This window comes from Mus musculus, chromosome 13, assembly GCF_000001635.26.
Source record: "Mus musculus strain C57BL/6J chromosome 13, GRCm38.p6 C57BL/6J".
NCBI classification, from domain to species: Eukaryota; Metazoa; Chordata; class Mammalia; order Rodentia; family Muridae; genus Mus; species Mus musculus.
The window spans coordinates 11,651,781-11,676,421 of record NC_000079.6 but is presented as its reverse complement, the minus strand read 5'-3'; the positions used below and the strand labels follow the sequence as shown (position 1 = coordinate 11,676,421).

The window sequence follows — 24,641 nt, the reverse complement described above, 5'->3', positions numbered from 1 at the left end:
TTTTTTCTTTTCTTTTTTTTTTTTTCGGCTCATAGATCAGCTGTTTTGTTTTTCTTTCTTTCTTTTCTTCTTCTTCTTCTCATCTTGTTTAATTTATTTTTAATTTCCCCCTGTCTTTTTTCTACCTCCCCTACCCCTCCCTTTTTCCTCCTTTGTTTTTTCTTTTGTCCTCAGCCTGTTCTGCAAACTTGGAGTTCTTGTCAGGCATAGGATCTCACTGTTTGGTAAGGAGACCCTTGGGGGATTTCTGAGCATGGCCATCCGGGGCTTTTCTTTGCTAATTTCTGAGCATGGCCATCTGGGGCTTTCCTTTGCTAATTTTGCACTGCGTTGTGTGTTGCTATGTTGCATGGATGCATGACTGCACAGCTGCATGCATGGCCGTCATAGGCCAGACAAGTTCCTGGAGGTTGTATATAAGTAACGTTGCCTATGGCAAAATGGAGGGCTATGAGTTCTCTGACCCAGTCCAATTCATGACTGAAAAACAAAGGGTATTTAATGAAAGGAGCAAGACTGAAAATGGCAAGTTCTGCCATCGTCTTATTTTAAGAGTAAAATGAAACCAGGCTCTTGGATTTTTTCTTTGCTCAGCTCTCTCTGGAAATTAAATAATAATAATCTGATGTTGATCCAGATTTGGAGTCTACCTTTCATTTTCTGTGTTCTCAGCTACAGATATGTGTGTATCCTGCATTGCAAACATTGGAGCTTGGTAATTGGGGCTATAGTGCCCAAGAGCTTTGCTTAGTCAAGGTGGCTTCTGTGAACCACTCCCCAACACCCAGCCTCTTTCTCATGTGTCAGAGAGTCCATATAGGTTGAGGTCATACTCCTGAGCACTTGCTCTCAGACAGCCGTGCAGGGTGGCACTCACCTTCACACGTGTTCCTACGTGGAACGTTAGGAACCAGCAGCTGCTGGCAGAATCTTGTCACTCTGATTGTATAAACTGCCAAGCCAAATTTGAGCCCTTTGTTCTTTATGTTTTGGGTATAAGTTGGGGATATTTTATTTTGTTATATGGCTAGAAAGGATTTCAGTTTAACTATAGTTTTATGAAACACTATAGATTTAAAAATTAAGTCCTTTTTGGAAAAGTCACAGTGAATAAACTGAGGGTCTTACACACACACACACACACACACACACACACGCACACGCACACACACACACACAGTCACAAATAATATACAAATAATAACTCTTACTAAAAAATTTAAGAAGTGATTGGTTTTGGTACAACTAGCTAGTTTTCTACTGGATATTTCTTGTATCTAGAATGTTCAATATACTTCTATTTATCAGTTACATCATATTTTATGTAAATTGTCTGAAGTTTTATGATTTTAGTTAATATATTTAAAAATTTCAGGGACTTGTCTTTAGAATGATTTGGCCTTAACTATTTTTGTTTAACTTCTTATCAATAGACAACAATTCATTTGAAAACGCTTCTGTCAAGATTCTCATATTGTGTTCGACTTTCCCAGAGTGCAGCATATTCAAATACTCCTTTGCATAAGAGAGTCTTGTCTAATTATGGATAGCTCTGATGGGAGGCTTGTCTGTTACTGCCAGTGTTTACATACTCACCTAAAAGCATAACACTGTATCATGCTCTAACTGGCCACCTATTTCATATTCTTTATTTCTAATGTTCTATCTAATTAATTCCATTTTAAGAAAATATATGACATATTTCTGACATATATGACAAAGTACATACATCTTATATTAGAAACCTTCCATAATTATTCATCTACTTACTCAATAATCAGGCCAAGACAATGTTTGCAACATTCCAGACACTTCCATTATGCCATTTTTAAAAAAATGATAACCTTTTTCAAAGGAATAGTAACTACATGGATATTCCACCAACAAGGATTTCTTTTGCCTGTTATTTAGATCCATATTTTCTCTTTAAGTATATCATCTAAGAATAACTGACAATAAATGTGTAATATAGTTTGTTGTTCCCATACAGGGGGTTAATTATTCCTTCTTATGTGATATTAACATCTATTTAGATGCTGTATTTGAAATCCATTAAGCTGAAAGATGTCTTCAATAATCAGACATGCTCTGCATAGTATATAGACTTGCCTAGTTAATAAAGTCTTTAAGTCATAGCACACAAACTTTACATTGCACAACTATAGCCTGGCTTTAGACTCAAGTGATGACCAAGAGGGAACACTGGGCTTTGACTGTCTACATGCTGCTTTTGAGAATTAACCATCTGTATGATTTGGACAAGAGACATTGAATGCCTAAACTGTGATTTTTTTTTTTGTATTTGTGATAGGCTTAAGATCACCACTAATCTTAGATTTATTGTGCATATTAAACCTAATATGAGTTAACAAATATTGAGGCATTGTGGAAACTGTGAACTTGCTGTGTTCGTATTCTAGTTTGATACATTAGATTTTACTTATTGGGTTTATCCACTCTTATTGGCTCTCACTTAGGTAAATCAGATTAAATACAAAATATAGTGCAAATGTGGTTATTTGAGGTAGAAGCACAAGACATCTTTGGATAGCCCATTCCATGAGTGCAAGAGAGATGAGTTTGACTAGAGAGACCTAAACAAATATTAACCTTGAGCATAGTCATGTTAATCTAGTCTTTACTACTTTCACCCTACCTCAAATATATTTGGATATTATTTTTCTGTATTCTAGTAGGAAATAAGCTGTTTATCAAACTTACCATATATACTGTCTTAGTTCAGAGAAAATATCATGATTTGGAGCCAGATGATGAGTCAACAGCTAACAGTGTGTAGTGCTCTTGCAGAGGACCCAGGTTCAGTTTCCAGTACCTACAGTGGAAGGCTCATGACTCCTGAAACTTCACTTTCAAGAGATCCCTCTTCTGGGCTTTAATTGCGTCCTCACACAAATCACACACACACACACACACACACACACACACCCCAAATGAATACTTGAAAATAATTTATGACTTTATTTTTATTTAAGAACCAGTTGAGATAGATTTGGTAATGGGTACCAAAACTGAAGTCACAAAATGATACGTATAAACTTTCCAGTTAGGCATTGGAGACCAAGGGGGAGCAATAAGTTCTTGCTGTTGAGGGTCACAGTGACGAGTAGGTACTGGGGATATTTAGTCTGTATTATCTGCCAAATTAAATTCACATCCACAACTCTTCTGAGATTGTTACAACAGCTAAACCACAGGATTACTAAAAGTAGGCTACCCACATTTGCATGTGTCTTTGATTTCCTTTAAGTCTTTTCTTTACATCAAAACACCCAGAGAACACAAGAGACTAGCAGATCTTACACGTTGAACTCCTCTTCTGGAGGCCCTTAAGGCATCTCGTGCTGTGTGGGAAAATGATAGTTACTTGTTCCATGGATCGATGTTTGCACCACAGGATCCTGGTGAATAGAGCAAAAATAGTTTGTAATGGGGTAGTGAGGAGAGAAAGAAAATGCCATCCTGCTTGAATGCATGGGAATTTCCCATGGGAATTCTGAAGTGTTTCCTTGTGAGTTGATGCACATCTGATTCTGGAAATTCAGTTGGGATTGGAATGATACTTAGAGAGATTGACAAGCAATGGGGATCTCAGTTGCCATTCTAAAAACCCATCATTGGCTAAAGAAATATTGTTTTTATTCTCATTATTACTCTGTACTTTTGCTAGGTATAAAATCTGTTTGCTAACTTCAAGGCAGCAAGAGCATCCCTAAGTCTACCAATGACATTAAGTACTTCAGTCATTGGTAGAGGGAGCAGAATATGAAGGCAGAGCAGTCTCAGGGGTGATGGCATGGGTCTGTGCCTGTAAGGTCTGTTAAGGGCATTATTTGCACACACAAAAGAAAATATACATCATTGAATACATGGTCATTGTGTATCTGCTGTGTGCAAGACATTCTCTCAGACTATGAAGATGGAGAAATGAAGAATTTTCTCTTTCTGTTACCACACTGAAAGCAATCTACAGACACTGTTACGTGTGCTACTCCAAGACCAAAGGAGCTATTCTGTCTGAATCTCTTCTTCCCACTTTGTACCGCACGCAGCCATGTCTTCTTTGGACACCAGCTTCCTATCCTACTCACGCATGCCCAATGCCTTCCATTTCTGTAGAGTAACCTGAGCATGCAAGGCCCTGTGCTGGCTTGCTTGTGTGCCTCCCCATTCATAATCACCATTACACCTTTTCTTGCTCACTGTGCTGCGTCAGTATCCCAGCACACTCTCCTTCTGCAGTTAATCATGTCCATTTGTGCTCAGGGACTTTGTGCCATCATTAATCCTTGAATAAGAATCCCCTCACCTAACACTTACCTTCTTAGTTCTCCCTTAAATGCAGTAAATTCCTGCCTGTCTGCCTTCCATCTGTCCCCATAGGGCTAAGCAGAAAGCTTGGCACATAGCAGCCTTATAGAAATATCTGATGAATGAAGGAATGAGAGAAGCAATCAGAGCCTACTCTCAAAGAAGCCATGGCCTTAATAGAGAAGACAGCAAAAAAAAAAAAAAAAAAAAAAAAAAAAAAAAAAGCTTAGATTAGTAAGTGCTACAAACTGCAAGGTTTTTTTTCATTTAAATAACCCAAATGTTTTACTTAGTAAGACATACAGTTCCCCAAGATATACTCCCGAGACAGTAGAGAAGTCTCAAATTTTTGACATGGTGGCTTTCACAAACATACTGTCTAAAAACTCAATATCAATGCAGTTCACTACAGTGTTAACTATGAGGATATTGGCATAGCATAAATGTCAGATGTTTAAGAGAAAGGTACTTGTTTTATGAAAGTTTTCAATTTTCCAGTTGAGGATACTTAATTTTTCACTAGTGCATGGATCTTACATTTCTATTTGGATAAGTTTCAAAAGTAGATGCTAAGTGATGTAATCCAGAGAAAACTTTCACCTGTGATTTCTTCCTGACTATTAGCAGATTAGATTTACATTAACAGTTTGTTGTCTCCCTTCAAAATGCTTCAGGTTTTCAAATAATTACTGCTATCCTCTATCAGGAAATGTCAAAAAATTAATCGGTGTCTGCTATTCCTAGAAGGTTCAGATTGTGCTGGGGTTGTTGGGCATGTTATAGACAATGAAAAAGAAGACCCTTTAACGCCCAAAGCATCTCTGAGGATGGTGACTATGTAAAGCTGAGGGTGTCTTTGTCTTATAATTCATTAAGTTGGTCTGCTCCTGATCCAGGATGATCAGTCAGGTCCAAGGATGTGTAAGTGGGATGTTAGAGAACGTGTTGTTGTTTAAAGCAATAACATTCAGATGCTACAAAAACCTTACATTGAAACATGACCCACCCTAAGGATTCATAGAATTTGTGCATGTGTGCGTGCGTGTGCGTGCATGTTAGCTTAAAATATAGAACAAAGACTGATATAGTTTGACCATACTTTGGTATTAAAATTATTTTGTAATGAAGTCATTATTTCATTTATTTACTTAAAAAATACCTACCTCCAAGAATCACACATACACACACACACACACTCACATACTCATATACTCCATTTATGTTATTCATAATTTTTTACTTTATTTACAGAATGGTGATCAAAGCGCATGAATCTCATTGTTTTTAAGAATTACATTTTGATTAGTGCTGGTTTAAGTTCTGGGGAGACAGCTCAGGAATTAAGAGCAGAGGACCTAGATTCTCTTCTCAGCACCCACATCAGGTGGCTCGGGACCACCTGTACGCTCAGCTCCAGGGATCTGATGCCCCTCCTCGCTTCCCTCAGGCGCTGCATGCATGCACATATGCAATACCTCCCCACGCGTGTATAATTAGATAGACATAATAGATAAAGATATCTAGAAATAAATCTTTACAGACAAGGTCTATTTAGCTTCTCTAACCTCTGGTTTTAATTTTTAAAATGAATGTAATTGCAACTTCCTTTTTTTGCCAAAGACTAACAAAGTTTGGATAAATCAGCCCACTTTACCACATTGGAATTCAGGCACTGAATGAAATAAGAAAGCAGAGACTCCTGAAGTGAATAAAATAGATTAGGGTAGAGGTTTAGCCTGTTTGATTTCTGAAAGGTGACTTTAGACGTTTGCATACCGTATGCGTTACAGTGAATTAGTGTGGGGAGAGGAGAGTATCTGAGGAATTGAGCAAAAGTTCTTCCGTTTTGTGCGATGCTTTCGAATGCTGCTGGAGCATGTCTGCTACCTGGTAAGACATGCTTCACCGCTTGTCTACTTACATGTGCATAACCACTTTTAAGCAGAGAAACTGCATGATTTCAAGTTTGAGTCTTCAAAAGTCTTTTTCATTAAGTTATGACTGAACTGTGTGAATTAACCGACATTTGTGACGCGTGTTAATGGGACAGGACAAGGCTGAGACATTCCAAAGGCAGTTTACAGAGTGTTTTGTTCCCCTCAGGGAATGATGCCACCTCAATTGTGAACTGTCTGCACATTTTGGGTCAGACTTTGGATGCAAGGTAAATAGTCACAGTTTCATCTGAATAAATTAATGTAGTTATGACACATAAGAATGTTTAAAAAGGATCATATGTCCTGATTTTATTTTTGTGGTTTCATGAATATTTTAGTATAATTGAAAAGAAACCTTTTAAATTACAGTGAATACCATGGTCCTTAGATTCCACAGTTATAAGGAGGTTATTTAATCTTTACATTATTTCTCTAGCAGCTAATTTTATTACTGAGTTATCAATTATGAAAGTATCATGTGTGAGCGAGTACCCCTTCCCCTGCATACACCAACTCACATACCCACATCCACTTACATATACCATACATATACTCACACACCAAACACACACACACACATACACACACACATACTCACAACACACACACATACCCCACACAATACACAAACATTTGCATACACACATACACACTCACACCATTCACACATTCACACACACTCTCTCTCACACACATACACACAACATACATACTCACAACCCCCTACCCCATACACATATACATACATACACATGTGCACATACTTACACACATATACACATACACAAATGCACACACACATACATACTCACCCCTCTCACACACACATGGACATAAAACTCTATGGATAGAGGGAGGGATCAGTAGGAGGGGGACAAGAGATGGTACTTGGAGGTGAAAATGACCAAAGTATATTATATGCATATATGAAAATGTCATAATGAAACCATTACTATATATAATTAATATATGCCAATACAATATAAAAGTTGAATGTTTTCTAGGTATCTACTGTAGTGGAGAGGTAGCACAGTGGTGGGGGACAGGTTTTCTCCTTTGGTTGTTGCTGTAAGAGATCTAATCTCTTCCTTCCTGACTTCCCAGGACTGTGATGAAGACGGGCCTAGACAGTGTGAAAAGTGCTCTTAGGGCCTTTCTGGACAATGCTGCAGAGGATTTGGAAAAGACAATGGAAAACCTGAAGCAGGGCCAGTTTACTCACACCAGGAGCCAGCCCAAGGGGGTGACTCAGATCATCAACTACACCACTGTGGCTCTCCTGCCCATGCTCTCCTCCCTGTTTGAACACATCGGCCAGCATCAGTTTGGAGAAGATCTGATATGTATGTAGCACTGCCTCTTAGGAGCTGCCTTTTGAATTAGGACCATCAGGGTCATCCCAATGGGCTTTTGCATGCAAATGCTTTGATTATTACATAACTGCATAGACAGGTGTATGGATGATAGAAACCATCTTGACAGAGGTAGATCCGTGTGTCTCATGGACCCAGAATACAGTCCTGGATTTAGATTGGCTCTTCTCTACTGTTGAAGCCCAGGTCCCACCAAATTCCCTGAATCCATTGCATCTTTCCAGTGTTTATTTTCAGTTGATTTGGAACATAGAGACATGCCATCTTAAATGTTTTCAGATAATTTCTGAGTCCAACACAGACTGCTGACTTGACCACTAAATAGTACTATCTCTGCTGAGCCAAAAGCATCATCTAGTTCATTTGACTATGCCAAGCAAAAATACCCCTGTTGATAGGTTTCAGTGTGATTTTGAGAGGCATTTGATTAGCTAGTTTGGGGCCAGAACTCCGAAGTTACTTTAAAAAATTTATCCCTAGAATACCCAAGGTTAGATGGGAAATTAACACTCGTGCTGTCCTGACCTTTTGCAGGGCTGCTCACAGAACACTGGATGAGCAAAGAGGTTTGGGGTAGCTGATACACCCTCAGAGACTCTCGTAGTGTGGGTTTCCAGGCGTTGGGCAGTGCAATATGAAACTGCTGTGCTGTCCTGTGGCTCTTCCCTAACACTGACAGAACCATTTTCACCAGTAGGACCTTTGCTTGTGTCCCAGACTGTAGATAGAAAGAGGTCTTATGTCGAAGATGATTTCTTCTGTCATCCCATGGCATATCTAGTGGTGTTAGAATTAGAAAGCCACATTTCTTAGATTTCTTTGTCTTTTAAACCTGTCTTGTTCAATGATTTAGAGACATTTCCTAGATCCTCTGCTTCATTTCCCTAACATCAAATGCTATAGGAAGGGAAAAATGGAATGATAACTCAGTGATTAGAAGCATATATTTATAGTTCCTGCAGAGGACCAGATTTTGGTTCCTAAAATTCACTTCAGATGGCCTAAAAGCCCCTGTAAATCCAGCTAGGGGGACCCAGGTCTCTGGCTTGTCAAGCACCTGCACTGACATGCCCATACTCACAGATAGACAGATAAACATATACCTAATTTAAACATTTAAAAAAAATTTATCTCCTGGAGAAATGTACATTTGAATGTTAGATCTTTGGAGATATTTGTGAGTTATTGTAACGGTTATTATATTCAACATTGTATGAACAAAGAGATCTTTTCCATGCAAACCTTTATAGTCTTTATTTCTCTCCAGAAGAATACTCAAAACTGATAGTCATTGTTTTTCCCTTTAGGCAGCCTCATGGTTTATTTTATTCCCAGGCAAGCCATCCTTTTCACATACTGAGAGAGATTACTAAAATACTTTTCTCAGAATGTTCTAGATAATGACAACACATTCTTTAAAGTGTCTTGAGCGCCTTTCACACAGAAAACACTTTTGAAAAGAAGCCTTTATGTTTTCTTTTGTAAATGTGTTCTTATTTTGCATTTTCCAAAGTTTCAAGCATACTGACTGTCATGGGGAATTCTGGGTTGAGCCTAAACCTTCTTAGGGTCATGTGCTATGCAAGGGTTTACTTCTCAATGGACACTCTCTCTGTTCTCAGTGGAGGATGTACAGGTGTCTTGTTATAGAATCCTGACCAGCTTGTATGCCCTGGGAACCAGCAAGAGCATCTACGTGGAGAGGTAAGCGCTAACAACAGCCCAGTACTGACAGCAACTGGGCCTTAAACCTCTTCATTTTATATACATTTCTTACTTTTGAAGCAACCCAGATTAATGTGTTCAGTTTCTCAAGAGGATCTTAACAACCTTTAAGAATTATTATTATTATAAATCACAGTGGGGGTATAGTATATAAAATGTAATGGTTTATCTTTTATATAACAATGTAGTATATAAGTTTTAAACTTGGAGCTTGTCTTAGGAGAGGGTCTGCTAGCATTGTTTGTTACTGAGTATCAGAAAGACAAAGGACTGAGGAGACTTGCTGAGTGAAGACCAGAGCCATATCACCCAACTATAAAGCCCAACATGGCAGCATGTAGCTTGTAATCTCAGGGCTGGGGTCGAGGGTGGGGGCAGAGGCAGGAGAATCTTGGAGCTTGCTTGAGAGTGCAGTCTAGATGAACTGGTGGACTCCAGGATCAGTAAGAGTACCGGACTCAAAAACTAGGATGGAGAGTGGCTGAGGACGTGACTCGGTGTTGACCTCTGGTCTCCTGTTGTGCTCATACGCGCCCACACACCCACATGCATATGTGCATGCACACAAAGAAATACAAAGTGAGCTGGAATTTCATCATCTCACACTAGACAGAAGTGGCACCATGGTCAAATACTGTCCACAGGTAAACGAAGACCCAGACCCAGCATTCAACCTTCCAATTCTGGTGTCTATTTTTGATTATTTTCCTAACTAATTACAATTCCAGAATTCAGAGATTCTCACATAAAAAGCATCCATGGGTGATATAGTTATGACTTGTCAAACCCTTTCACAAAGTTGGTTTGGTTTATACTCTTAACTCTCATAATGAAACATTCAGAAGTTCAGTTTGATTACTCTTTTGTTTTAACTCAGGGGAGGTAGAAGTAGGATTCTGATTTTATTCTCAAAGAAATTTTCTTAATTCTTCCTTATTTTTTTAAGTATCAATATTGGTATCTCTCTTGCCTGTTAAACTTAATCAATTTCTGATGTCACTCCTTCAGTTATTCATATGGAAACAATAAACTTTTTTGCATTGTAGGCAACGATCTGCACTTGGGGAATGCTTAGCTGCCTTTGCTGGTGCCTTCCCTATCGCCTTTTTGGAAACCCACCTGGACAAACATAACGTTTACTCCATCTACAACACCAGATCTTCACGAGAAAGAGCAGGTAACACAGAACTACTCTTGCCCTTTGAGAAACGAAGCCGTGTCTTCAGGATGCATATGGAATGATTCTGCTGCATTTTCTGTTCTTGGGATAGTGAGATCGTTTATCCAAAAGTTTGATTTCTGGAAGTACTTGTAAGGGAACAGTGGGCTGGAATGAGGTTGCTCATGAGCCTAGGTTACTAGCAGAGCCTCCTTTCCTGGATTATGGAGGAAGAAGATGATGAAGAGGAGGAGAATAAAGGGGAAGAGGCGGGAGGGAGGAGGAGTTGGTTGCAAGGGGCAGGATGTGGGAGATTTCTTGCCATGATTGTGGTAGTTCATAATTTGAGGCAATCTATACATATGTTGGCTAAACACACCATAATTTTTAAAATGTTCATGCTTGTCTATGAATATATATAGACAGTAAATAGGAGGATTCCTGTAATACAGTGTTTTTAAATTACCTTTTCCAGTTTATGATCTCAGAAGCTCTTTGTTCTCAAGAATTATAATTTAGCATTTTTTAAATGTTTACTTCCTCTAATGTTTCTGAAAGAAGAAAATTTAATTTTCTTAAGTTAATGAGACACAGACAAATGAATACTCTACTAAAGCACAGAAAATAATCAGCAAATATGAAAAAGTAGATTGATTGGCTTTCTTATTGAGTAGTTTTAGCAGCAATTCAGGAAAGGTTATGCTATTGTTATTTATCTTATTGGTAGATTTGTGCTCTTCATTGTTTTTAATTTTTTATACATTTTTATGTATATGATGTATGTGTGTATTATCTATGTCCATGCCTATGTATATATGCATATACTCATACATGTGACACACTGTTTATGTCTAGGTCAGATGACAACTTGCTCTTCCTATTTCATGTGTTTTAAATGTATCTTTAGCTGATTTATCACTTTAAAAGTTTATTATTGGAATTCTGAGAAACCTAACCAACAATTTTGGTTTACACCAAATATAAGGTGTGTCCCCCCCTAAGAACCATGAGCCTCTGTGTGTGGATGTTGTATCATGGATCCCAGATCAATGTGTGGTATCCAATGCAGGGCAATCTTATCATTTGTTAGGTAGATAGCACTATTTTGCTCATGACTCCCAACTGAAAAAGACATTTATTCCCTTGATGTTGACTTCAGATATTTACCATAGATAGCCTACTAGAATTATTAATAGGAATGTGAGTTGAATTGAATGAAAAGTAAATAAACTCCAATTCTTCTTCTAGTAGCTTCTAGAATAGTCTAGACCAATTCTCAAGGCAAAATATGTCACAGACGCTCTCTGATGGGACTTTTTCTGTTTAATGTTTTTCTCATTCTATTGATTTTAGATGCTTTCTAATAATTGTAGAATGTTTTCAAAACCTGGAATGCATACCCCTCTACCTGTGAACTTGTTTCTCTTAGTTACAGTGTTGGATTTTTTGTCTTATTTTATAGCGAATCTTACCAAAATAAGGAATGTTTAGTGACCTGAATAATTATTATTTAATTTGGCTACTTTGTCGGTTTTACCTCATGAATAAATGAAAGCAAAGGCAAATGTATTGAATGTGCAATAGTATTATTTTTGACATAATTTCTATATGTTTGTAAGTAGTGAGAAATGGTTAAGTTCAATATGTTGATTTTTCTGTGCAATAATATACAGTCACCTTATTAAGGTTTTGTGAATAATTAGTATTTGGACACAGGAGTCAAGAATAAAGTAGATTTATAACCTTTGTAAAGATAAGTAACTGTACAAACAGATTACATACCTGCTCAGGTTTCTATATCATCTCATTTGTATAACAACAGGAATTAAATTTCATGATTTCATTTATCTTTTAGTCACCCACTGCAGGAACATTTTTGTGAGGTTATGGTAGATAGAGGAGATATGATACAAAGATGACTAAGATTTGATTCTTTCCTGCAGGGACTTCTGGCCTGTAGGAGAGAGGGGGAGGGAGGGGAGAGAGAGAGAGAGAGAGAGAGAGAGAGAGAGAGAGAGAGAGAGAGAGAGAGAGAGAGAGAGAGAGAGAGACTCACTCAGACTGACTGAGATTGATAGACATGGGCAATAGAATTAAGAATAAAAACTACTGGGCACTAGAAAGTAATGTTATTCTAGAGCCCCTGGGAAGACTCCACACAGATAATTCAGGATGGGTCTTGAAATTGGAAAAACAGAAATTTTGATTCATTAGGGAAAATGTTGAGAGGAGATAGCTCCTAGGAGAGGTGAACAGACAACGAAGAAAGACTGGGAAGCCAGAGGAGGGAAGCAAGAATGAGGACTGAAGCCATAGCAAAGAAGATTCACTTACTAGCTACAGAGAGGGATTGGTGTATCGTAGAGACCCACTGTACCGCAGTAAGGGAGATAAATGCACAGCTCGGCTGTGTTGAGTCCTGGAGAAGCAGTGACTAGGTAATGCCCACTGAAAAGAATAGGCAGTGGAGTGGTTGTGAGATTTCCTGGAGGGAGAATCATCTCAGATATGAGCCAAGGAAGGTCCATCAGCATCTAGCCATGGTGACTGATTGGATGACACTTGGCTTAAGTAATTGTGTTGGAGATTAAGTCAAAAATTTAAAGTTATTGTATCTCAGTGGACCCTGAAAAAAATCCAGGATTAGACACACACACACACACACACACAAAGGATGAATAAATAAAACTTAGGTTTGTAGTTTTAGCAAAACAGAAACCAGCAGCAGTATATGTAGTTGTCAAAATAAATAGGAAGAGGAAGAGAGGGGCTAAAAATGGATCCTTAAAGAAGCCAACATCTAACTGGGCAAGGAGAAAGGAGTGAGTTAAGGACACTGCTGAAATTCAGCAGAGAGTCACAGGGACTGGAGATGGTGATGTTAAGGAGGGAGACTGTTTAGGAAAAGGGACAAGCTGCCTAGCAACCAGTGAGCCATGAATGTAAAGTCAAGAGTTCCCCCATGTGCTGGAAAGCTGAGTTTAGTTGCTGTACAAACATTGATGCCTGGGAAGTAGAACTTCTGGGGACATTTGCACATCTGTAGATATGGCTTGCTAGGAGCTGCAAGAGAGGAAAAGGCTGGGAATAGAGATGTGAGCAAAGCCCTGTAGTGGGGAAATCATTCAGAGAGGAGGTAACAAGTGAAGGACCTCAAGTTTTCTTCCTCTAAATAGAGGGAGTAGAGGTGAACAGAGATGCACAGAGATGGCTTGGAAATGGTGAGTGCAGGAAGCAGGACAGAGAGAGAATGCCTAATCTTATTTGCTGTGAATAGACGACCAGCTGTCAATTGGCCTGCTAACCTGAAGCATGGAAGGATCACGGGGTTAGGAAAGAACTTTTAAATGGCAGCCAGCTACACAAAAGGAAGAAGGTATCAGGAGAAGGATAGCCAGGTTTGAGTTTTGAAGCCCGACATGAAATATGGTGTCTGTTTGAGAAAGCCAAATCTGCCACACGGTACCTATTCTTGCATTGAGCACACCCCATTGTTATCTGTATATCTCTAGCTCTCAGTTTACCTGCAAATGTGGAGGATGTCTGCCCAAATATACCATCCCTGGAGAAGCTTATGACTGAGATAATAGAGCTGGCAGAGTCAGGAATCCGCTACACTCAGATGCCATACATGATGGAGGTTGTACTGCCCATGTTATGCAGCTACATGTCAAGGTGGTGGGAACACGGTCCTGAGAACCATCCAGAGAGGGCTGAGATGTGCTGCACAGCCCTCAACTCAGAGCACATGAACACGCTGCTGGGCAACATTCTCAAAATCATCTACAACAACCTGGGGATTGATGAAGGAGCCTGGATGAAGCGCTTGGCCGGTAAGGACCAGAAAGAACGCATCCTATCACTTGTTTTATTTCCAGCAAAGATTTCAAATATTGAAGGCTAGAAATTTCCCACAGTAATCTTCAGTGATTTTTTTTGTGTTCAAAATTACCATTGCTTAGTCCTCTTATGCTATTTTAAAAGATATAGATAAGATCAGATATATGCTACCTGCCCTAGTCTCATTTTTGTTGCTGTGATAAAATATACTGACCCAAAGTGTCTTTTGAGAGGAAGAGTTTCTTTTAATGTATACTTACCATGTTAGAGTGAGATCACTGCAAGGATATCTTTATGGCAGGAGCCTAAAGTGACTAGTCATCTTAAATCTATCAAGTACAAAAATAAATAAACAATTGTGTGCTTACTTGTTTGCTTTTACTCAGCTCAATTACTTCACTTTTACATAGTTCAAGACTTCTTGCTTAGGCAATGGTGTCACCCACAGTGGTCTAAGTTTTCCACAGTTATCAGTTATCATAATCAAGACAAGTGCTCATAGGCATGCCCACCAACCAACCCAATGTAGACAATTCCTCATTGAGACTCTCTTCCCAGATGATTCTAAGCTGTGTTGAATTGACAGTTATAGCTACTCATTACATAGTTAATAGTTTCAAACAATTTTCTAATTTGTTTATTTCTATATAAGACTATTTAGCAATCATAAGAAATAATGAACAGTAACATCAATAATAATTATGTAGACAGAGACCAAAGTAAAGCTGGATTTTGAGACAACATACCTTCATATTATTCTCCCATGACAATGGGCTGAAGAATGAAAGATGAAGTAAAACACATACAGTTCAGACTATCATTGCAGAATTTATATTAACATTCTGGAAGCTGTCAAAATTCCCAACAGCTGGAGTAGCATGGGTAAATAGTTTCTGTATATCCTCTTACAAAAATACTACATTTTCTCCAAACATTCACAAAACAGCATGTCATGTTTTGTGTCTTGGGAAATACTCTTGTTAAATATAGAAAACAAAAGCAAAAATTTTAAAGGAATGCAGAATTAGTTCATACTGTACATGTATGAATTAATGAGTTTATCTTTTGATGAAAATTAAAAACATAATGCCAGTGTCTTAATGATTGAATAGATAGATTTTTAACTTTTCTCACATATATATTACCCAATGTATGTATGTGTATATATTTATAGATATATACATATTATATAAATATGTAAAAATCCACTTTAAAAATTGCTTGTGCAAGTCTATATACCTACTACTGAATGCTGTCCAGGACAACAGTGTTATGTATAATCTAAACCTTGAAGAAAATGATGATGGGATACGCTGAGGAGACTGTAGGCCTCACATAATGATATTGCAGAGAGTGTTCTAAAAATGAAAGAAATTGTAAGATTCATTTCCACTTTAGGGCTCTGCATAATAACGCTGATTTTAAAACTAATCTGATATGATTCCAAGTTTTTTTAAAATTTTATTCTAAATCATCAATTAATCTTTTGTTAAAAAATAAGCACATTGAATTGAGTTCAGTAATCATGTTTAAGCATCAATTATGCAATTAGGTTTGTGGCTAGGAAAATGGCAGAGATGTGTGCTCTGTCCATAAGGAAACTATGAAAGAGAAAAGGTAGGAATATCACTCCCACTACCATTCCAGCAATTCATCTTAATTTTAATGGACAAATTAAATTAATTCAGCATTAATATTAATTAATGTCTGTTTCCAGTGTTTTCACAGCCTATCATCAACAAAGTGAAACCTCAGCTCTTGAAAACTCATTTCTTACCCTTGATGGAGAAGCTAAAGAAAAAGGCTGCTATGGTAGTGTCTGAGGAAGACCACCTGAAAGCCGAAGCCAGAGGGGACATGTCTGAGGCCGAGCTGCTCATTCTAGATGAGTTCACCACACTGGCCAGGGATCTCTATGCCTTCTACCCACTCCTGATCCGATTTGTGGACTATAACAGGTACACTGTGCAGAAGCGGCTCACTCCCCTAAGTCCTTCAAGATCTGCTGGGCTCATCTCCTCATAAAGACCACATAGTTCTCTGACTCGTGAGCCATGAGCTTTCTCATGGTTATAACATAACAAAATATTAATGCATTCATTGATTCTCATTGGGCATCTTCAGCTTACAACTGGATGTTGTTTGCTGAAGCCCTCTATGCTTTGCAAGTAACATATCTATTCTTATATTGTTCCAGTGTCTACAGGAGACTAGAGTATACTCTCCAGATAATACAGAAAGAAATGCATTTAAATTGTGTCATATATATATATATATATATATATATATATATATATATATATATACATATATATGTATAGGCATACATATATATGTACAAATATATACTATATAAATAATATGTGTACACATACAAAACATATACATCATATATAAAAAATGTGGGTGTGAATTAAAAAACAGATATTTTTCAAAATAAAACTTAAACTCTTTTATTTTTAATTTCTTCTATTGAAAAGCTGTTGGACAGTTACAATGTTTACAAGTTTTTTAATGTTCTAGCCATACTGTGAAACCTATGAATTCTTTGGTCAGCAAACCAACCACACATTTTTAATCCCAGCACTTGGGAGAGGCAAAAGTCAGAAAAATCTCTGTGAGTTCAAGTTCTGCCTACATAGCAAATTCCAGGCTAGCCAAAGACCCTGTCTCAAAAGAGCAAAAAGAAAAAAGAAAAAAAAAGAGAGAAAGAAAGAAAGAGAGAGAGAGAGAGAGAGAGAGAGAGAGAGAGAGAGAGAGAGAGAAGGAAGGAGAGAGAGAGAGAGAGAGAGAGAGGGAAGGAAGGAAGGAAGGAAGGAAGGAAGGAAGGAAGGAAGGAAGGAAGGAAGCAAGCGAGGGAGGGAGGGAGGAAGGAAGGAAGGAAGGAAGGAAGGAAGGAAGGAAGGAAGGAAGGAAGAAAATGTTAAAAAGACTTTGGCAGAAAGAATTTTCTGGGGGGAGTGGTGGTAAGGTGTTGTTTTGCTTAATTAACTTTAACTGAGATACTGTCACATGTTCCAGGGCAAAGTGGCTGAAGGAGCCCAACCCAGAAGCAGAGGAGCTATTTCGAATGGTGGCTGAAGTCTTCATCTACTGGTCCAAATCCCATGTAAGTATGAGAATGCAAATTATCTATCTACTGTTTTATGTGTGATGAGGACTTTGCAAAGGTAGACCAGTTGTCTGATTCCTGCAGGCACTGTCTAAATAGTATTTCTTGAGTTTGTCTCCTAGAATTCATTTGATAGTTTAGGACAGAAGGAAGGTGACTCTGGGAACTTTAGGGAAATGGAGTCTCTTTTAAACTCTGTAAGTTATCTTTAAAAGATAACAAAATGTTGATAGTATTGTACAAACATTAAGATGTTTATTTATAACCCTCCCCCCTCTTTTAGACAGTGTGTTATATAGCCCAGGCTGGTATTACATGCCTGCTTCCCCTCCATATGCTGGGATCCTTTAGGATATGCCTGATTTAAAATGATTTTTAAATTATGTACATTTGTATATTCATATTGATGTCTGTTATCTGTGGCTCTCTAGGAAATTTTTTTTTAGGATGTTTCTCTAAATCAAATGAGGTATTTTGTTTGTTTTGTGGTTTGAGCATGCTGGAATAGAGCTATGTCCTGATGTCTTCAGCCCTTGGAGTATTGAGACAAGTCTTCACTTTGTAGCTTAAGCTGGCCTTGGAATTAGCCTGACCTCAAACTTGTAATTTTCTCACTTCTGTGGGACCATCGGCAAGTGCCACCAGGCCTGATGAATGATTCCTTATTTTATGCAGCACATTTTAATGGAGACATTAGCTTATTTGGGGGTATTTTGAGGGAAATGTATATTCTGGGATAAGTCAATCTATTTTCACCTGCCAAAATCAGAGATGGATTGACAGTCTTTTACCTTTCTCTCTCTTTCATATATAAAATTTTTACCTGCCAAGGAGACAAATGGGAGGAGACTAGGATTAGATGTTTAAACGTGTTGAAAATTGCTAGAAAATTGGCATATGTATTCCACTAAGCAATCATTTAAACATCAATGAAGTGTCTTTAAACTTTTGTCTTAAAGAATATTTTGGAATCAGGACTCTATTATATAATCATCAGGATCATGTAATGGTTCTTTCGATAGTGGAAATATTGATATATTTCTTTTTGGTTATGATCCTAGCCTTTAATGGCTTGATCCATCTCTCCAGCCCTGATATATATTTTAAAATCAAATTTATTTATATGTATTGATATTTTCCCCAAATGTTTCAGATGGATTGATTTTACCATTCTTTCTAAATTAAAAGTACTTAAAATAATGTTATGGCATTTTTAGAATTAGATGGAGTACCTACCAGAATAGGAAGTAGAAATTTATTCAAAGTTGTGTGTGCTCTGGAAAGACTGTTTATCCCTGGAAACAACATATACCCCTCCCCAGCTAACCTGGGGCTGGAGCGTTCATACTATCATTTGGTTATGTGCATTTTTATGAGATAAGCATTTCAAGCTTCATCTTTAAAACAAACCTATTCAGGATGGGCCTGGTGACATGGGTCTGTCATCCCAACTCCCAAGAAAGTAAAGGAAGGAGGCTTACAAGTTGATGGGCTGCTTGAGCTACAGAGTAAATTCAAGGCCAATGTTGGCAATTTAGTGAAAACCTATCTTCTCATAAGAAGTAAGAAGGCTGGGATATACTCAGAGGTAGAGCACTTGCCTTATATGGACAAAGCCCTAAGTTCCATCCACAACACTAGAGAGAGTCAATCATGTTCATATATTGTTCTTAAAACAGTTGTCTCTAATATGGCTGTCTCTGTGTAAGTCATATACTAAACTAGCATCTGCCCCTGACAAGACTCTGGACACCTGTGTATCTCTGATTATATTGTTTTCTCCAAGTGCTTTTAACTGAAATTTCCTTTACAACCTCTTAGAATTTCAAAAGAGAAGAACAGAACTTTGTGGTGCAGAATGAAATCAACAACATGTCCTTCCTCATCACTGACACAAAGTCCAAGATGTCCAAGGTATCAAGTCTTTCCATCTGTTTCAAGTTTCCCTTATGAGTTGAAGTTTTTTTTTTTTAATTTTTTTGAGTTCATAATGGTAGTTGGGTTGGTTTGATAGCATTGATTACTGATATAAAAACATTTGTGCCATTCAGATAGCTTCTAGGATTAGTTTGAATCAGGTGCAGTAACTACTGAGACATAAAAGTGACCTATGAAGGGTAAAGTTCTTACAAATTTGTAGTTACTAAATTTACTAAAAGTAATTTCTTAAAAGGTTGTACATATAAAAAATGTGCTCTATACAATAAGTGTTTATCTTTGGAATATAAAATTCTTGCTTCTTATGTTCAGAAATTTATGGATTTAATGGAACACAACTATATATAGTGCAATATTATGACTTAGTATACAAGTCCTTTATAATGAATCGATTGCTGGGGCTGGAGAGATGGCTCAGCAGTTAAGCACACTGGCTGCTCTTGTGAAGAACCTAGGTTCAACTCCCAGCATCCACATGGTGGCTCACGGCTATATGTAACTACAGTTCTTGGTGATTCAATGCCTTCTTCTGGTCTCTCAGTACTGAAACACACATGAGCAAGACACATGCACATACAGGCACCAACTCTACACACATTAAAAAAAAATCTTTAAATAAACAAGTCAACCACAGTGTCACTTCTCTCTGTGCTGAGAAGTTTTCAGCACCAGACTTGGACTTATTCTGCCTTCTCTTTCTTTTGCTTTGTTTTGGTTGTTTGCTTTTGAGACATTGCTCCATCTTATAGGTCTGGCTGTCTTGGAACTGACTATTCCAGGCTGGCCTCAAACTCAGAAACCTACCTATCTTTGCCTCTCAAGTGCTAGGATTATGTAGGCTATTTCACCTTCTTTTAAGTAATGCTAAGCAAAAATAAGGGTTCTGTATGTAAATTCTTTTAAGAAATGAAAAGTAGAAAGCATATTATATATGAAATTACTATATGGAATTGCCCCCTAATATTATGATGGGTCTTTCTATCGAACAACTACATGGGAATAGAATATCATTCATTAATGGTGAAGGTGTAGGACGAATAAAAAGTAAAAGTAAAAAGAAATGTTGGGAAGGAAAGATAACCTTTTCAGAATGGTTAGGATTTCTGAAAATAGGGATCAGAGAAAATAAGGACAGTGGGACCATGATTATGTCAAAGAAGATGGTAAATCTGAATGAAAGGAGTGTGGGTGGTATTCCAGTGTTTATCTTTGTTCCACAGGCAGCCATTTCTGATCAAGAAAGGAAGAAAATGAAGCGCAAAGGGGACCGGTATTCTATGCAGACATCTTTGATCGTGGCAGCTCTGAAGAGATTACTACCCATTGGGCTGAACATCTGTGCCCCTGGTGACCAAGAGCTCATTGCTTTGGCCAAAAATAGATTTAGCTTGGTAAGTCTGTTGGCCACCCAGGGATGGTAGTTATCAGACCTCCAGACATGGCATTGTATCCTTTGAGTAACTGTCAATAGTTCATTTATAGTTACATTTTTAGTAAGTAGTTTTTCTGTAGAGCCTAGGCCTTAAACCAATGACTGCGTATTATATTTAGGGCGCTTTTATCCTAAGTGATGGTAATCATCTCCAAGTCATCTTCTGGTAGCAAAGAGAATAGTATGAATAATCGGCCACAGAGTGTGGTGGGGGGATGGATAGCATATGTACTCCTTCATAAAATCTGCTATGAGAGCTATTGTCAAAATTTGAAAGGTGATTTTTCAACATTAAAAGCAAACTGTATTGTGCCAGTGGTGGCTTGATGAGGGGTTAGCTTTCTGGAGCTTTGCTCCTTTACAGGCATTGGGGTTTAACTTTGCTTGAGTTATTTCCTTGATTCTATTTGCATAATTTCAGGTGACCATGTAATCTTTCAAAACTGTGCCTTGGGGTTGCTAGTTTATATTTATGCAAATCAGAGAATGTATTTTCATGACCCTCTTCCCAGAGACTAACAGTGATTCACCTGTGTGGCTCTTGTTTTGTGCCCTGGAACAAGTGAATGGAGGAAAGCTTAGGCAGAGGTTTTGGACACCTGATTTTCTCACACACATTTCTTGTTACAGCTCTGTTATGGAGTATGTTGTAACATGCAAATGTCTTATTATAGAGGTCTGAAAGGCATAATTTATTTTTATGTGAACCCAAGGGAATATGTTTCTGTCTTCTTTAGTTTTACAAATTTGATACTCATTCTGTTGACTCTTGACATTTTTACTGAGTAGTTCAAGTAAATGGTATTCTGGTTTGAAGTAATTTCAGTATATAAAATATTTTCTGAGGGGTAGAAATAGGGCTCAGGAGTTAAGAGTATCTGCAACTCTTGGAAAGGACTGAGTTTGGCTCCCTACTTTACCAACTCATAATCACCTGCAACTCCTTCTCTGGAGTATCTGACACCTTATTCTGGTCTCCAGGGACACAGGATTAAAAAGGATCTGAGAATGCTTCAGATTTGTAGTATGCATTTTGATAAACATACTTGCCAGAGACACACTATTTAGTGGAGTATTTGATTTGTTCTTTGACTGTGACAGTTGACGCATTTATTATGGGACTTCTTTTAGTAACATATATTTCTTGACAGAAAGACACCGAGGAGGAAGTACGTGATATAATCCGCAGTAATATACACTTACAAGGCAAGGTAAGTCAGCTTTTATTCCAAATCATATTTAACATTTTCAGAATATTGCTAGTAGTCTCACACTAGCAAATAAGGTTATCTTGATTGCCATTATTTTACTTGAAAAGACTTTAACAATAAAAGTGGTAATAAGTGGCATGTCCTTAAAAGCAGAGGATCATAAATTATAATATTAGAAAACAGTATGACACAGATTGAATAGATACTGAATATACACGTTATAATTGCTTTTCATGGTTTGGGTGACCTAGAAACAGATATCTATAACTAGTTGAAAAATTTCCTTTAGTGTTCAGATAAAAATTTGTATATATGAGGTATTGAGAATTTCTAAGATAAGAATAAATGAGCTGATCTAAGGACAGGAAAAGCAATTTGAAGTAGGAACTGTTTTCTAGCAATAGTTGAAAGAATTGTTAAAACTGTTTTTAGTCCAGTAAGTATTTGCTCTTATTTTGAGATATATCACTCATTTATGGAAAAGGTATATCATGTCAAAAGTCTTATCGCTGCTGGACATAATAGGTGGTACATGCCTGTAACCCTAACACTGAAGACTCTGAGATGGTAAGATTGTGAATTTGTAGCTAGCCTAGGCTACCTAACTAGAAAGGCCCTGTCTCCAAAAGCAAAATCCAGCAAACAAAAGAGATCTAACCATTATGTAACCCATATTTAGGCTTCTACTGTAGTCAGTGACCTTCTGAGGTTTCTGTCTAATTCATAAAAATGAGATGAAGGTATGAAAGATATTTTGAAAAATCACCAAGTAGTCCTTCAGTGTATTAAAAGATCCCTTCCCATAGACCTGCATTTCCGGGAGATGTGATTCAGGTAAAAGCCACTTCTGCTCTATTATCAGTGCACACAGTTGTCTTTAAAGCACATTTTCTATGAACTTCCATGTGAACTCACACATATCTTAGTAATAAATCCCCAGAGAAGGAGATTGATTCCCAGGAGTGTTTCTTTTTCAGAGAGAAAAGAAAAATGTGCATATCTTTTGTTAATCATCATAAAACCTCCAGCTGAACTCAGGCCAAGTGCTTACACTGTAAGCTCTTATGCAGTGAGAGACACGAACGTTTTTATAGACACAGGTGTTAGACGGCATTATGAACCTCTGAAAGGGCTCCGGGGATCTCCCAACTTAGACAACCCCTGTTGAACGACTTCAGGGTCTGTGCTCATGGCAGGAAGTGATCATATAGCCCCCAGTCTTTGAGATTCTGGATCCTCCCCTGGGAGCTTATAGGAGCCACCTTGACAGTGTGGCTCCCCATCAAATCCTTGTTCAAGGAGACTAGCCACATAGCTATGCTAACACTCTCCTCACTCTCCCATGGCTCATTGCTCTGTCCATTCCTTGCTGCAACAAAATCTTCACCCACAGGGGCTCTGAAGATGAGTGCTGTTGCCACATATAAGGTGAGGACTGCCTGTGTAGGGCCTATCACTCACCTTTCTCTACACTAGTAGCCCCTCTTCTTACAGTCCAGATGGACACCTGGACCCAACAATGAAGCAGCCACGTTCTAGCCCCATGTTCACATTCTGAGAACACTAGATAGAGGAAGAAGCCTTGTGGAGTCATTGTATGAGAGAGAACATAAAGATTTTGCTTTATCAAAAATATATGTTTATTGAATTTAGAGACAAAAATGAGCTACATAGTCATTTGATGAAAAGGACATAGAGGAAAACATTCTATTTTAAGCAAAGGACAAACTGTTTAGAAGTCATCTGTATACAAAGTTCTGTCCCTGAGATATCTCCACTTCAAAGCTAGTTCTGTCATGTGGAGCTATGCCTTTTTAAGAGGTTGGAAGTTTCAGATGATCCCTGTTCATTTCTATTTCATAACATGCAGGTTTTTAAAATGGAAATTCTAAAGAGGAGAAGGAAATGTAATTTGTATTGTCTATTTTTAATGCCATGACTCTTATGTTTTATTTCTTTGAAATGAAGGCTTTTCTCCCACAAAGATGCTTCTATCTGTTCAGATTTATGAATTTTATAGTCTTTCTTTAAAACATGAGAAAAAAATAAAGATTCATAAAAAAATTTTGCAGCAGGAGAGATGGCTCAGTCATTAAGAACACTTATTGTCCTTTTGAGAGGGTTTGGTTCCTACCACCCACACCAGGTAGCTCCAGGGGATCTGATGCCCTCTTTTGGACCACGTGGGCACATGCACTCATGTGCACATATCTACACGCAGACACACATTCAAAAACAGTGAAAGAATAAAAATTAAATACAAGAGCTTATTTTAAAATTTCATTCTTAAAATATGACAGTATCAAGATTTCTTTTTGGTGCATATAAAATTTATATTCCATATTATTCAATAATCTTCATTCCAGTGAGAATTTGCTGTGTTGTAAACTTCCTAAGTTTATAATCAATTGTGGACCTATTTCAATATTTATAAAAATACACAAATGAATCTTTCAACAGTCAGTGTATGAGCAGGCAAGAAACCAATGCAAGGCTTCAACCTTAAACCTTATTATATCTTTTTTGATTTTAACTCCTCTCCTCTCCTCTCCTCTCCTCTCCTCTCCTCTCCTCTCCTCTCCTCT

At 37.8% G+C, this 24,641-nt stretch overlaps 1 protein-coding gene across 21 annotated transcripts in view; it reads left to right on the top strand.

Moving 5' to 3' along the window:
• The window catches only part of Ryr2 (ryanodine receptor 2, cardiac), a 553,847-nt gene that overhangs the window by 430,524 nt on the left and 98,682 nt on the right, over window positions 1-24,641 (top strand). For 17 of the 21 annotated variants that reach the window (XM_017315461.2, XM_017315452.2, XM_011244296.2 and 14 more), the window contains 11 exons: window positions 175-224; window positions 6,433-6,493; window positions 7,371-7,609; window positions 9,262-9,343; window positions 10,411-10,541; window positions 14,036-14,356; window positions 16,081-16,321; window positions 17,385-17,472; window positions 19,297-19,389; window positions 20,634-20,804; window positions 21,997-22,056. In XM_017315461.2, coding sequence (XP_017170950.1) covers window positions 175-224; window positions 6,433-6,493; window positions 7,371-7,609; window positions 9,262-9,343; window positions 10,411-10,541; window positions 14,036-14,356; window positions 16,081-16,321; window positions 17,385-17,472; window positions 19,297-19,389; window positions 20,634-20,804; window positions 21,997-22,056 — 1,537 coding nt within the window. Of the gene's footprint in view, window positions 1-174; window positions 225-6,119; window positions 6,204-6,432; window positions 6,494-7,370; window positions 7,610-9,261; window positions 9,344-10,410; window positions 10,542-14,035; window positions 14,357-16,080; window positions 16,322-17,384; window positions 17,473-19,296; window positions 19,390-20,633; window positions 20,805-21,996; window positions 22,057-24,641 lie in introns of those variants that run through there. The other 4 variants (XR_003950437.1, XR_003950438.1, XR_003950439.1 and 1 more) reach the window with 3 other exon arrangements.